The sequence below is a fragment of the Palaemon carinicauda genome, chromosome 13 (genome assembly GCF_036898095.1).
Source record: "Palaemon carinicauda isolate YSFRI2023 chromosome 13, ASM3689809v2, whole genome shotgun sequence".
In the NCBI taxonomy this organism is placed as follows: Eukaryota; Metazoa; Arthropoda; class Malacostraca; order Decapoda; family Palaemonidae; genus Palaemon; species Palaemon carinicauda.
In genome coordinates, this window is record NC_090737.1 from 4332898 (window position 1) to 4346854 (window position 13957).

At 46.0% G+C, this 13957-nt stretch overlaps 1 protein-coding gene across 3 annotated transcripts in view; it reads left to right on the plus strand.

Moving 5' to 3' along the window:
- Nucleotides 1-13957, plus strand: part of LOC137652138 (retinol dehydrogenase 11-like) — a 72737-nt gene that overhangs the window by 51076 nt on the left and 7704 nt on the right. For all 3 annotated transcript variants that reach the window (XM_068385336.1, XM_068385335.1, XM_068385334.1), the window contains exons 5-6: nucleotides 9117-9277; nucleotides 13130-13269. In XM_068385336.1, the coding sequence (XP_068241437.1) occupies nucleotides 9117-9277; nucleotides 13130-13269 (301 nt within the window). The remainder of the gene's footprint in view (nucleotides 1-9116; nucleotides 9278-13129; nucleotides 13270-13957) is intronic.

Genomic DNA, 13957 nt, shown 5'->3' on the forward strand with positions numbered 1-13957 from the left:
TCTTTTCTGCTTGGCCTGTCTAGAGTTCCTCCGGAACTGCTAAAAGTTTTGGCCTTAGCAGCTGAAGTAAAGCAAAGCAATGGAGAAGACAGTTCTCTGGGGTTCTATAGTCGGTTCTTCCTGGTGGAGAAGTTGATCGAGGCTGGAGAATTTTGTTTTTAGACTCAGTTCAGCATAGAGCAGCAAGTGACATATGGCCTGCCATCAGAGAGGAGGACTTCATGCTTTCAATGAACCTGAAGGAACCATAATCCCCCCATTCCTCCATCTTGCCAATAGTACCTTCACCTTGTCCTATAGGGAGTAATGTTCCAATTCGCCCTGTGCTTCAGACTGTCAACTGCTCCCCAACTGTTCACACGGGGAGATACGTCCCTGAAAGCCTTCTTTACAATCGGGAAATACTGCTTTTCTATAGTCACGCTCTAACAATTTTGAGTGGATTTCAACAGCTGACAATCATACAATATTTTTATCGTTTGTTTAGTTTGTCTCCAGCTGATTTCAAGCTACCACTATTGTGCATATGCAGTATAAACAACAAACAATATTGCTAATATAATTTCCTAACCTTTAAAAAAACCTCATAAATAATGACTATCTACCTATATTTCATAGCCTACAACAGTTTTTATGCAATATTTTTAAAGCTCATCAATGATTACTTAGTTTATGTGAATTGTAACCGATAATTGTTCCGTAACCGAAATACAAACCACGCTATTTACAAAGGGTTATTACTTTTAGCGTAGCTGAAATGGCGAGCCATTAGAATTTAACGAGGGTGTATTACCCCCGCGCTAGTTAGCGGGGGGGTAGGGGAGTGGTAGCTAGCTACCCCTCCTCCCCTTCACACACAGGTGAATACTCACTTTCACTTTTGGCTCGGACTGTGACAGACGTCTCTGTCTTGGTCCTCGCTTGGCAGCCATTGTCTGTTTTGTCTTTACTTAATCGCTTACTTTTCTTTTACTCAATATATATGTAAACATGTTTTCATGTTTGTATATATATTTGAGTATAGAAATAAGTAAGTTTCCTTTTCAGATGTGTGTGTGTAGTGTACGATATCTCGTGGAGGCCTCGGCAGTTAGGCCACCACGGCCTAATTTTATGGGTTGCGATCGAGTTTGACTTCGGTCTTTCTCTCTCTCTCTCTCTCTTGAGGTCGTTCACCCTTTTACTATGTTTTACTACGCCCTTGTAGCTTCCTTCCCGTGTGGGTGGGGTTGCTACGCCGTACATTTTGTCTCAATTAGTTTATGAATCTAATTGTAGTTGTTAATTTTTCAGCTTGTAGAACGATTCCTTTCGGGGTTTTCGTTTTTTCTTTAGTGTTCATTCATTTTTAAATTACATAATTACATAGTTACATAATTATAATTGTTATAATTCTGTTTTGGTTACAGCTCTCCTTCCGCGAGTGTAAGTGGTTGTGAGGGCACGTGCCTGTTGTGTAATTCTTGTTCCTTTTCCTCGGGATTCCTCTTCGGAGCCTTCCCGGGGAATGAATGTGTACTAATATTATTTGTTTTATTTTTTTACAGTTACCGATCTAGTTCGTTTCTGTAATATAGCAACGGTGTGAGCTGTCTGGTTGAGTCCTGGGGATTCGGCTGTTGCTGCCTCCCCCCTTGTATTGTCGTCAGGGGCGTGTCTCCTTCTACTGGTAGTACTCCCGTGTCGACGGACAGCTCTCCAGTTCATTTTAGAACAGTCAGGAGGCTTGCCTCCTTGGGCGGATAACTTTCCTTCCGAGGGAAGTTTTTTCCTGTCCAGGCTTGAGCTTTTCCTCTTTTGGGGGGTTCTTCTCTTGCCTTTTTTTCGTGCGACTATGCTCTTGGTGCTGAGCGGTCGCACCTGCAGTTTCGCTCAAGGGGCTGGGCAACTGCAGGAGCTCCTCTTCGGAGGATTGCCCCTTTTAGGTCACTGGCTGACCAGTCTCTTCCACGAAGTGTTTCTCTTTCGTTCGCGAGAGAGTACACTCATAGAGACTCCTCTTCGGAGGTTTCTTCTGTTGCTGTTGCTGTTGGCCTCCCTCGCCGTAAGGCCCTCCGTCCGCCTCGTCGTAAGGGCCTCTCATCTCCCTATAAGGGTGCTGGAGGCGCCTTTTTGAATCTCCGTTTGCAGCCTACGACTTCTTTTTCTCGATCTTCCGTCTTGGTGCAGATGGACAGCAGTCTAATCTCGTCTTCCGACGGGCAACGGTCTTCCCGACGGACAACGGTCTTCCCGACGGACAGCGGTCTTCCGACGGACATCAGTCTCCCGGCGGACAACGATCCCTTCGGGTCAAAGGGTTGCCCCCACGGGGGTTCTTCCCTTGCGTGTCAGGGTTTCCCTGCGCGCCCTTCTGTTCGTCAGCGCTCTCCTGTTCGTCAGCGCTTTCAAGATGATCTTCCCTGCGGTTCCTGTTACGTGCCCTGTGCGCCCACGTTCGCCCTCGCGATCTAGAACTTTGGTTCAGGTCGGGGTCAAGGACTCTTCTTCTTTGCGCAGGCTTCCACGCGTAGCCTTCTGCTCGTCAGCGATCATCAGCTCGTCAGCGATCATCAGCTCGTCAGCGATCATCAGCTCGTCAGCGATCGTCAGCTCGCCAGCGATCATCAGCTCGCCAGCGATCTCCGGATCGCCCACGTGTGTTACAGCTGGCACGCCAACGTTCTCCAACACTTCTGAAGGAACATGGTTCGCCAGCTACTAGCTCAACTGCGGATGCTGATCGCCATCGCGCGACCCTCAACTGCGGATGTTGATCGCCATCGCGCGACCCTCAACTGCGGATGCTGATCGCCATCGCGCGACCCTCAACTGCGGATGCTGATCGCCATCGCGCGACCCTCAACTGCGGATGCTGATCGCCATCGCGCGACCCTCAACTGCGGATGCTGATCGCCATCGCGCGACCCTCAACTGCGGATGCTGATCGCCATCGCGCGACCCTCAACTGCGGATGCTGATAGCCATCGCGCGACCCTCAACTGCGGATGCTGATCACCATCGCACCCTTTCACGCGATCATTCACCTGCGCATGCTGCTCGCCATCGCACAACCCTGAACGATTGCCCGCTTACGCATGCTGCTCCTCATCGCACAACCCTGAATGATCGCCCTCTTGCAGATGCTGATCACCATCGCACCCTTTCACGCGATCATTCACCTGCGCATGCTGCTCGCCATCGCACAACCCTGAACGATTGCCCGCTTACGCATGCTGCTCCTCATCGCACAACCCTGAACGATCGCCCTCTTGCGGATGCTGATCACCATCGCACCCTTTCACGCGATCATTCACCTGCGCATGCTGCTCGCCATCGCACAACCCTGAACGATTGCCCGCTTACGCATGCTGCTCCTCATCGCACAACCCTGAACGATCGCCCTCTTGCGGATGCTGATCACCATCGCACCCTTTCACGCGATCATTCACCTGCGCATGCTGCTCGCCATCGCACAACCCTGCACGATTGCCCGCTTACGCATGCTGCTCCTCATCGCACAACCCTGAACGCTCGCCCTCTTGCGGATGCTGATCACCATCGCACCCTATCACGCGATCATTCACCTACACATGCTGCTCGCCATCGCTTACCGCCAGCGATCTTCTTCACCTACGCGGCAGCACGATCCCTCGCCGTCACGCCCATTCGCCTGCGCGCCCGCGCGATCGCTCACCTGCGCGCCCGCGCGATCGCTCGCCCACGCGATCGCGCGCCCCGCGCGATCGCTCGCGTGCGCGCCCGCGCGATCGCTCGCGTGCGCGCCCTCGCGACCGCTCGCCTGCGCGCCCGCGCGACCACTCGCCTGTGCGCCCGCGCGACCATTCGCCTTTGCGCGACCGTTCGCCCTCGCGCGACCAGAGTTCGCGGCGAATTCCACAGCCGGTGGTAGCAGCAGGGATGCGTGCTCCTAGGCGGCACTCGGGATCACCTCCATCCAAGCACAGGTTGGTAGTGCAGGACGAAGACAGGTCAGTACAGCATTCTTCCCACCTTCTTTTCAGGCAGGAACCGTCGTGTCCTCTCCAAAGGATCGCCCGATCCCTTTCACCTTAGCGAGGATTTCGGACTCTGTGTCCTTGGAGCAGCAGACATGGTTTGATCCACTGGCACGGGCGTTAATGAGGTTTATGAAACCAGCACTCACCGGCCAGGGTAACAAACCAGCGGCTGTCTCTCCTACGCTGAAGAGAAAGAGAGGAGTGGACTTCGTGGTGACTTCCCCCAGGGCGAAGTTGGTTCCCAAGAGGTCGGTCTCGAGGGTCCCCTCTCCTGCACGAGTACTCTCTCCTTCTCCCGCCCTGGAAGGATTTTTGGCGGGGGGGCTTTCCGTTGAAGATTTCTCCATCGGACAAGGGGTGACTGCTTACCTCTTCCTCTGGGAGCTTACCAGGTTCTTTCCCTCCTCGGTTACGGCCCGAGGTTTGGTTCAAGGAAGCTACAGGAAGATCAAGGGTACTTTCCTCCTCTCGAGCTCAGGCACCTTGGCCTTTCGTCGTTAAGTATCTACTTGCGGACAAGCTCGATGTTGTACCATCTGGACGCACTGACTGAAGGCTTCCTTCGGGTGTCTCATCTGTGGAGGTCAACGACCTCAGACACCCTTCCATCCTTGAGAAGAGTTTTGTCTTTGCCCAAGGACAGAGACTTAAACATCTGCTGTGCGGAGTAAATCGACTTCCGGTTTCACTTCTCCAAGGCGCTTTCTTCCAGACTCTGCAGGGCTCCAGCTCCCTTTTCTTTCAACCACGTCGGCCTAAGTTATCGGCTACGACAACTGGGACAAGGTGTCCACTTGCAGTTTCCTCCTGTCAGGAACAGATGGCACGGGAGACTCCCCCGGGGGGGCATAGTCCTAAAAGGAGTTCACGAACTCTAGGATTGCAGGTTTTTTCGCTGGGAGGATGCTTAAGGTTACTCATCCGAATGACAGCTTCCCGATGCCCATTCCCGCACAATCTCTGTGAGTAGCCAAGGATATCGCGCCTGCCGTCTCTGTCAGCGAATTCAGTGTCTCTGAACCTCTATGCCATAGCATCAGCAGAGTTGCCCGGTTGGGCAGAATGATCCATACCTTAGGCGAAGGTCTTCCTTAGGATCATCGACGGCTTCACCCCCGGCCCCCTCAGTCGATCCTTTCTTGTAAGGAAGGATCTGAGAGGGGATGTCCATAGTCGACCTCTCAGCCCTGATCAAGTTTGTCGAACAAACTTCGGCCAGCGTAGACCAGCAGAATCGATCAGACTGGTAACGAGGCGACAGGACTCCTTTAACCCTGGATCGGAAGGACGGGTACTTTCAGTTTCCATTCCATCCATCTTCCAGGGTGCTCGTCGAATTCAGCCTAAACTGCAAGTATTCCTGCTTATGATGCAGTGTGGCTATCCCGCCGTGGCATAGCAGGTTTGTTTCCCCAGAGAACTCTCCCTGCCTTCCTCTTGGCCGCTCAGGTGCAGACTTCCGCCTCCTCTGCTGTTTGGAGGGCTGGTCAACTCCGGTAGGCTCGGGTTTCGACCTTCTTCAGCGCCGGGAAAAGCTTCCGAATGCTGACCATGAGTGTGGGCTCATGGTATTTTGCTTGGAGCCTTCTCTTCCTCTGCCTCAACATCTGGAGTAACTGGCCATGATATTGAGTCAACCGCCTTACCACGTTGGAAACCCCGCTTCTCGTCCGTCCAGCGAGGTTAAGCAACGTCGGTACTTGGATGGGTGACCACCTGGGGACGCCAGATTCTGTTACCACATCCTCCGAGCCTTCCTTTCGGTTCACCGTGGCAAGACTGAGGAGAGTCGCAGTACCTGTTCTCAGTCAAGCAGAGTTTTCAGCCCTACCTTGGAACGTTTCCTAGTTCTTCTTTCCTCATTGACCCGTTTATAGTCCGAACGGTCGCCTCAGGATAAGTTCCATGTGGGGCGATCCAAGTTCCGGTGGCTTCAGGCAATGTTTAACCGGACTCCCTGGCCCTATGGGACCAGCGGAACTATTAAACCTGCAATGGGTGTTGACCTATGGAGCCTCTTGATGGTAGTGGATATTCTCGTCCTTTCCCCACATTCTTGATGCGGTTCTCGGACTCGTCAAAGGAAAGGGGGGGGGGCATGTTCCGGTCCAGGCCTATGGTCAAGACCTGAAGGATACCTCTCCATCATTCAGGCAGGCTTAAGGGCCTTAGTCTGGCCCCTCTTCAGATCCTACCGCTCCTGCCAAGTCGCCCCGTTGCGTGTCGACTTCATGCTAACCAGCAGGGGACGCATTTTCACACCTTCACATCTTGCAGTAGAGATATCGGGATGATTGAGATTCTCTCAATTCCTCCATCAGCTCTCTCATTCCAGGCAGGGGAATGTTTCTCTCAGACTATCCGAGCAGAGCCTCATAGAGAGAGTGTACCTAGGGGTCTTTGACCTTGGGTAACCAGCAAGTGCTGGTCTGGGGGACCTGATCGCGACAGCTTGGAACCTCAAGCTTCCGCTAGTTTTCCCCCCAGTCTCAGACCCCGAGACTCTGGCAAGATGCATTCCGGTGATGGTGGGACAACTTCGACGCCTGCGTCTTCCCTCCTTTTTGCCTGCGGACAATGGGTCTCAACAAAACCAGGTTGTCTGTCAACCTTTCAATGGGAGAGCTCCACTGGGACTATGTGCAGAACGGTTTCTGGACCCTCTGCTTCCCCTGACGGAACTCACGGGAGAGCTTCTCCCACGGCGCAGACTACTCAAGCAACCACACTGCGACATCTCTCCCGAACCGGGGCGTCGCTTCGGCTTCATGCCTGGAGACACTACGCTTCCTCCTCTAGAAGAGACAACCCGCTACAGTCGCGGTACGGAGGTCGCGTCATCTGCGATAGTCATCCACAGGGGTCTCCCAGGCAAAGTGAAGAGTCTAAGGTGGTTGGTGCCGTGGGAGATATACCTCTTCCCGTGAGGCCTCTTCTCCAGCAATAACAGTCTTATTGCCTTTCGGCGGGAGGAAACTCCTTTCCGCTCTTGGCAATGAAGCCTGTCGCTCAGCCTTTCCCTGACCTTCAGGCTTAAAGGAATAACTTTTTCCTGCCCGCTGGATCTATCCTCGCTCATGCGAAGCTACGATCGTCCCTGCCCTAGTCGGAGGAAGACCTCCAACTTGGAGCATGGCTCGGACTTTTAGTCCTTTAAGAGATCTTCTCAAGACCCTTTTACGACAGGCCTCGGATTGTATTCCGCCCTGGGTCTTCTGCTCACTCTGGCCACGGCCAGTGTGTAAGCAATCTTCTTGGTCTCTTACTACTCCCCCCCTTTCTAAGGAAGAGGGGAAGGCAACATTCAGGCTCGCTCCTGAGTTGTTGGCTAGACTCAGAATCTGAGGGTCCCGACCCTTCGGTCCGATTCATTCAAGATTTTGAGTCTCCATTCTGTGTCTGATGTCCCAAGACCTTCTCTTTCTTGCCAGTACAGGAATCGAGAGGTTAGCGCTGGGAACAGCTGCAGTTTGGCCTCAGTTGCAGCCGATTTGGGAACACAAGGAGGACATGGGGGGAGAGTCACCAGTATACCTCTTCAGCCCGGACTCAAGGACATTCATCTCGACCTGTCTTCAGACCCTCCCCCGTCACGTCGCCCTACAGCACGATGTTGGATACATCGCAACGTCCCTCCCCTTCGAGTAATACTACTCTGTGACGCAGGTGCTACAAGCTGGAGTCTGGAAGCGTCTGATGACCTTCGCAGCCCGCTTCCTGCAGGGCGTGACCCACAGGAGTCTTGATACGTTTTCTATCGCTCTGTGGTGGCTACACAACAGCTGGTCTAACCTCAGGCTCCTTTTTGGACAGGTAGCAGAAGGTTGAGGGCATTGTTATCAGGTTTTAGTCTGCATGAACGAAAGAAGTATGTCTGGCCCTTACTTCTTTCTTCATCATCCCCTCTACGGGGAAGCAGCATCCTGGTCTCTGCATAGCTGACCTCGAACCTCTGCAGGTAAACCATGCTTCCTTGTGTTCCGAGTATTGAGTCAATACTGTCGCGTCCCCCATACCCTGACGAGGTGGTATTGGGAACGTCTTAACCCAGAGTTCCTTCTGGAACTCCAGGTCAACTGCCTAAGACGGGTCACACTTCTTCCTTCACACACAAGCTTACGTAGGCCACATGGTTCCTTGCGGTGCAAGGAACTTGTGAGGTGCAGGGACTCCTTTTCTCGAGTGCGACTCACTCGGATTCTGAGTCCCCGGGTAAAGCCAAAGCCAGTATGGCTGGGGACTTTCCACCCTTCCTAAGGGATAAGTCACCCTTTGTAAATAGCGTGGTTTGTATTTCGGTTACGGAACAAATGACAAATTCGAAGATAATTTGTATTTTTCCTAACCATACAAACCTTAGCTATTTACACATATTTGCCCGCCAGCCCTGTCCCCCAAGACAAGTCCTACCTCTAAGTGAAAGTGAGTATTCACCTGTGTGTGAGGGGGAGGAGGGGTAGCTAGCTACCACTCCCCTACCCCCCCGCTAACTAGCGCGGGGGTAATACACCCTCGTTAAATTCTAATGGCTCGCCATTTCAGCTACGCTAAAAGTAATAACCCTTTGTAAATAGCTAAGGTTTGTATGGTTAGGAAAAATACAAATTATCTTCGAATTTGTCATATTCTAAGTCTTTTCTTTAATGAGGTTCAATTTTACGCAGTATTCTTGTGAATGATCTTGCCAATCAAATATTTGAATCTGTGGAACTTGAAAAGTTAAATATTATGCAACTGCTGCTTTATGATTGAGCAGGTTGGCATAAGTCTCATAGTTTACACGTTATCTTTGTTTTTTTTACTTTATTATTTTTCCTTATAGGAGTGCTTTCTGTGTTGGACCCAAAAGATTCAGCTTTTCCAATTAGGGTTGAAATCTTGCTTTCAACATTGATGATTAAATATTGATTTTAGAATTAAATTTAACAATATATCAATTTTAAAATAAAATCTAACATACTAAATACCTTAAGATATAATTGTATGGACAAATCTTTCAGGTCAGATTTATGAGAATCATACATTTTTACTTGTCACATTTTCAGTCTAAATGCCGATGTCTCTGCCATATCACATGTTAGAAGAATTATAATTAGTTGTTTATTACTATTTCAGCATTGTGATCGTGTCCTCATCTCTATATAAATATGGCAAGATAGACTTTGATAACTTAGATGCTGAGAAAGGATGGGACACTAAGAAACGAAATTCTCTGTACAGTAATTCCAAACTTGCAAATATCCTCCACGGTCAGGAACTTTCCAAACGACTCCAAGGTAAGTAATAAATTTTGCATTCTTTGTAATGTTTATGGTTACATGTAATGTGTAATGAAACTCAGTAAGTGTAATATACAGTAGAGCAATGTCTGATAATTGTTTTTTGTGACTATCTAATGTTTACCTTATAGGAATGGTGATTGGAGTTTGTTTCAAGACAAAGATAAAAGGGTGACCACTAAAGAGTTATACTACAAGATTAAAGTGCCAAATCTGTTGTCTAACAAACACAAAATTCATTTATACCCAAACAAAAACCATAAATCTGCAGTTCCATATTAGGTTAATGACTTACCCAAACTTTAATGGTATTTCTTCAAAGATGTTTGAAAAGTTCAACTATTAAAGAAAAACTTGTTTTCCCTTACCTGGCATGGTAGTTGGTTCAGTAAAGAGTGGATAAGTCATTAACACACTGTTTGACCCTTTTCCTGCCTCACAAGTAAACAAATCAATTCTTTAAAGTCAAATGATTTGTTTGACTGGACAAACTTGTTTGCTGTTATTTTATCTTACGATTTGAAATAAATTATCGGTTTGTATTATACCTAGTTACAGTTTGTTTTTATACATGATACAAACCTTCGGTCTTTATGAGGTATATAACTTCAATGAAGTAAACAATTGAGTGGCAGCTAACCCCTGCCCACCCGACTGAAAACGCTTTCTTCACTTTGACCTTGGTTGCCGTTCTGTATAGACGTACTTCTCGGCATCCTTCTTTGGCTCTATTTATGGTCTTTATTCCTTTACAGATGGTTTGTGTACCTGCTTGCTTTGCTGTTGATGACGACGGCTCTGTAGATGGAAGTGTGGTTTTGTCCTAGGAATCCCGGCCGATGATGTGTCCGGAGCTTTGTAGCTTCTGTAGGGGGGTGGCATTATAATCCACAGGATTCCCCCTGTTCTGAGTGTAGGGAGTGACCTCATGTGCATTGAACTGAGTTTGCAAAGAAGAGCAAGAAGTAATCTAAGAGAGATTCTTCATGCTGATTTAACTCAGGTCACATCACCTGTTTCCTCCGATCTTCAAAAGGCACACAGCCTAAGGCCAACACTAAGACTCACCCAACGACTCGAGACTGGTCTCAGTCACAGGACATGTCTTATGACTAGATCTGTCAGTCTCTAGCAACATTTCTAGATGCAGAGACATGTCTAGGTGTGACTCCTTCATATCTCAGCGAGAGGAGAAGAAACTGGTAACATCCATGATGAACGCTAAATGCTCTATGGAGCGAAAGCCATTTCTTCTTACAGATGAAGCCCATGTCACTGCCTTCCTCCGAAGGGAGACATTCTGAGCAATCAGATCGCTCTCCTTTCCACCCTCCCGAGATCATGCCACCTACTTTTCTGTGCAGTACATTTTCCCTATCATCTACATACTTCATTACTGCACAGCTAATCATCATCATCATTAATCAAGTTTACATTTTTTCAGTGGAGATAAATTTGTTGTTTTTTTCTTAGAGTTCGGGAAGGGGATGGCTCCTATGATTCAATTGGAATTCTATTTCTTCCTTCTTGATGTTACCCATGAATATTGCTGAGTGTATGACTTAATCTGCTGCTTTTTATTAAAGGGAAGGAACTCAGCTGTGTATCTTTGCTGACAAAATTATGTATGTAACTTATAAGACAACATACAACTTTGCAATTATTATTACTTGCTAAGCTACAACCCTAGTTGGAAAAGCAGGATGCTGTAAGTCCAGGGGCTCCAACAGGGAAAGTAGCTCAGTGAGGAAAGGAAACAAAGAAGACTAGAATATTTTAATAACACTAACAATATTAAAATAAATATATATATATACTGTAAAAACTTTAACAAAACATAGGAAGAGAAATTTGATAGACTAGTGTGCCCGAGGGGACCCTTTCGCAAGAGAACTCTAACCCAAGACAGTGGAAGACCATGGTACAGAGGCTGTGGCACTATCCAAGACTAGAGAACAATGGTTTGCTTTTGAAGTGTCCTTCTCCTAGAAGAGCTGCTTACCATAGCTAAAGAGTCTCTTCTACCCTTACAAAGAGGAAAGTGGCCACTGAACAATTACGGTGCAGTAATTAACCCCTTGGGAGAAGAAGAGTTATTTGGTAATCTCAGTGTTGTCAGGTGTATGAGGACAAAGGAGAATCTGTAAAGAATAGGCCAGACTATTCTGTGTATGTGTTGGGAAAGGAAAAATTAACCGTAACCAGAGAGAAGGATCCAGTGTAATACTGTCTGACCACCCAAAGGACCTCATAACACTAGTGGTAGTATCTCAATGAGTGGCTAGGGCTCTGGCCAACCTACTACCTTTAAATTATATGTCTTTTAGTGGGGAAGCTATTAATATTAATCTTAGAATATTTGCATTTAACTCTTTCTGATAGAAATATTTGAACTACAGACAAGAAAACAAAAGAGTTTTTTTGTAAGAATTGGTTTTCCCATAGTAAATTGTGGTTTTCCTATTTTTGACTGATGCTTCGTTAACGTTAAATACCAGCATTATGATCTGCTGTTCTTTGCTATGTTTAATGGCATTAGTAAAAGTAGTACTTTTGTATTTATAGAACATGGAATAGCTCTTGAGTTTACTCTATTTTGTTTCTCTTCCTTTTAGCAGTTGGCCTTTGCTTTTGGTTTCATTCTGTTTTGGTAGATATGTCCTCATTCTGCTCAGCTTGTTTACTTTACCATATTTATTCTGGTAATTCTTAAGATGCAACCAACGACATATTATTTTTAGTAACCTACCCTGATGTTCATATTACTTCCTCTCCAGAAGTTTGGTTTTATTGATATTTATCCTTAAAATACATATAAAAACTGTTATCACAGGCCATGGCATTTCACTTGTTGCAATTAACCGCTCGGGTGTCACATCACTTGACTAGAGGCATGTGTCTATTGAAAGGAAAGAAAATGGGATATTTTTATAAACTTGAGGGAAAAAATTTCTGTAAACCAAGCTTCTGGAGAAGAAGCAATATGAACATCAAGTGATTATAGAAGTAACAAATTTCATTACTGAAGTTTTGGTTGGTTCTGTCACTAACAAACCTTTAGCTATTTAATAGGGGTTATCTTTCGGTGGAACTGGAAAGATAATCCCCATTAAATAGCTAAAGGTTTGTACGTTAGGAAAAATACAAATTACCATACTTCCAAATTTGTCATTTTCTTTTCTTTCCTGCCCAATTATCTTTGAATATTTCGTTTACATATCCTTCCTTTAGTTTCCCCTAACTTTTTTCGTAAGTTAACGGTCAAGACAGATAGGGATAGTGATTATAAAGCTCTGAATACATATATTGCTACAACAATTGTATGAATAATAGTACGAGAGTCAATCATTTTTAATGATTGTTTCTCTCATTCTAGGCATGGGAAATTCCCATCTACATCCAAGTTCCCAGAGGGTTCCAATGTCTCTGCCCTTTAGAGGTGGGTTTTCAGTCACCCTATACATGAGTTATTGGCCTTTCCTTCCTTATATTTTCTCTTCCATATTTCTTTTGGGACACTGTTAGGAAACTTGGGGTTTAAGTTGATAGTAGCCGCTTAACATGGCAAACCACTTGCTGGGATTAAAACCTTATAAAAAGTCTTACATACCTTATAGTCCACTATAAGCAACCCCATATTGCTAATACAATTAGTAATTGGATACTTCTCCATTTTTTAAGTTTCTACAAGAAATATATTTTAGGTGCGAGAATATTTCAAAAATATATAAAATTTACTTTTTCTATTTCTCATTAAAAATCAACTTGACATGATGTGTACAGTATGACTTTAATCTACTCTTGATTAAAAATCTATTATTCTAAGGGATTTCTATTATATTTTTTCAGGTAAAGGAGTTGGTACCTTCGTACTGTGTCCAGGGTTTGTGTACACAGGACTGTTGCGTCATTCTGCCGTCAGATTTAACTGGGCTAAGAAGCTGTTTTTCCTTCCCATCATGTTCTTCTTCATGCGCACATCAAAGCAGGTAAGACTAGTGATACAAACGCCTCTTTATGATAATTATGTTTATTTGATAGTTCTTTAGATATTATTATTATTGCTAACTCAGCTACAACTCTTGTTTGAAAAGGAGGATGCCATAAGCCCAAGTGTTTCAGCAGGAATAATAACCCATTGAGGAACGGAAATATACTATATGAGAATTAATGAATAAAGAGCATGAAATAACTTAAGATCAGTGTCAATATTAAAATAGATCTGTCACATATTCTATGTAGAGTGATATATGTAGACCTGTTCAACATAAAAACATTCACTGTAAGTTTGAACTTTTGAAGTTCAGTAGGAAACAGCGTGCATATTAGCTTGCATATTTCTATCCTAACATTTTGATCATGAAGTGAATGTATTAGTTGAACTCCGTAGATGTGGTTAAGCTAATTAATAATACTCAATAGTGTAGTAACTCCCTTACTTGTTATATAGTGCAGGTGGTCTGCCCCTTTGATTAATGACATAATTTAGAAAGTATCCTACACTTAACCTTAACCAGAACATTTTGGAATATACATAAAAAATGCAAACTTTCGCGAATGTTTATGAGGTTGAACAGGTTGACATAAGTCTCTCTCCATAGTTTATATATGACAGATTTATTTTAACATTGTTACTGATCTTCAGATATTTTATATTCGTTACTTCTGTTGTAGTTT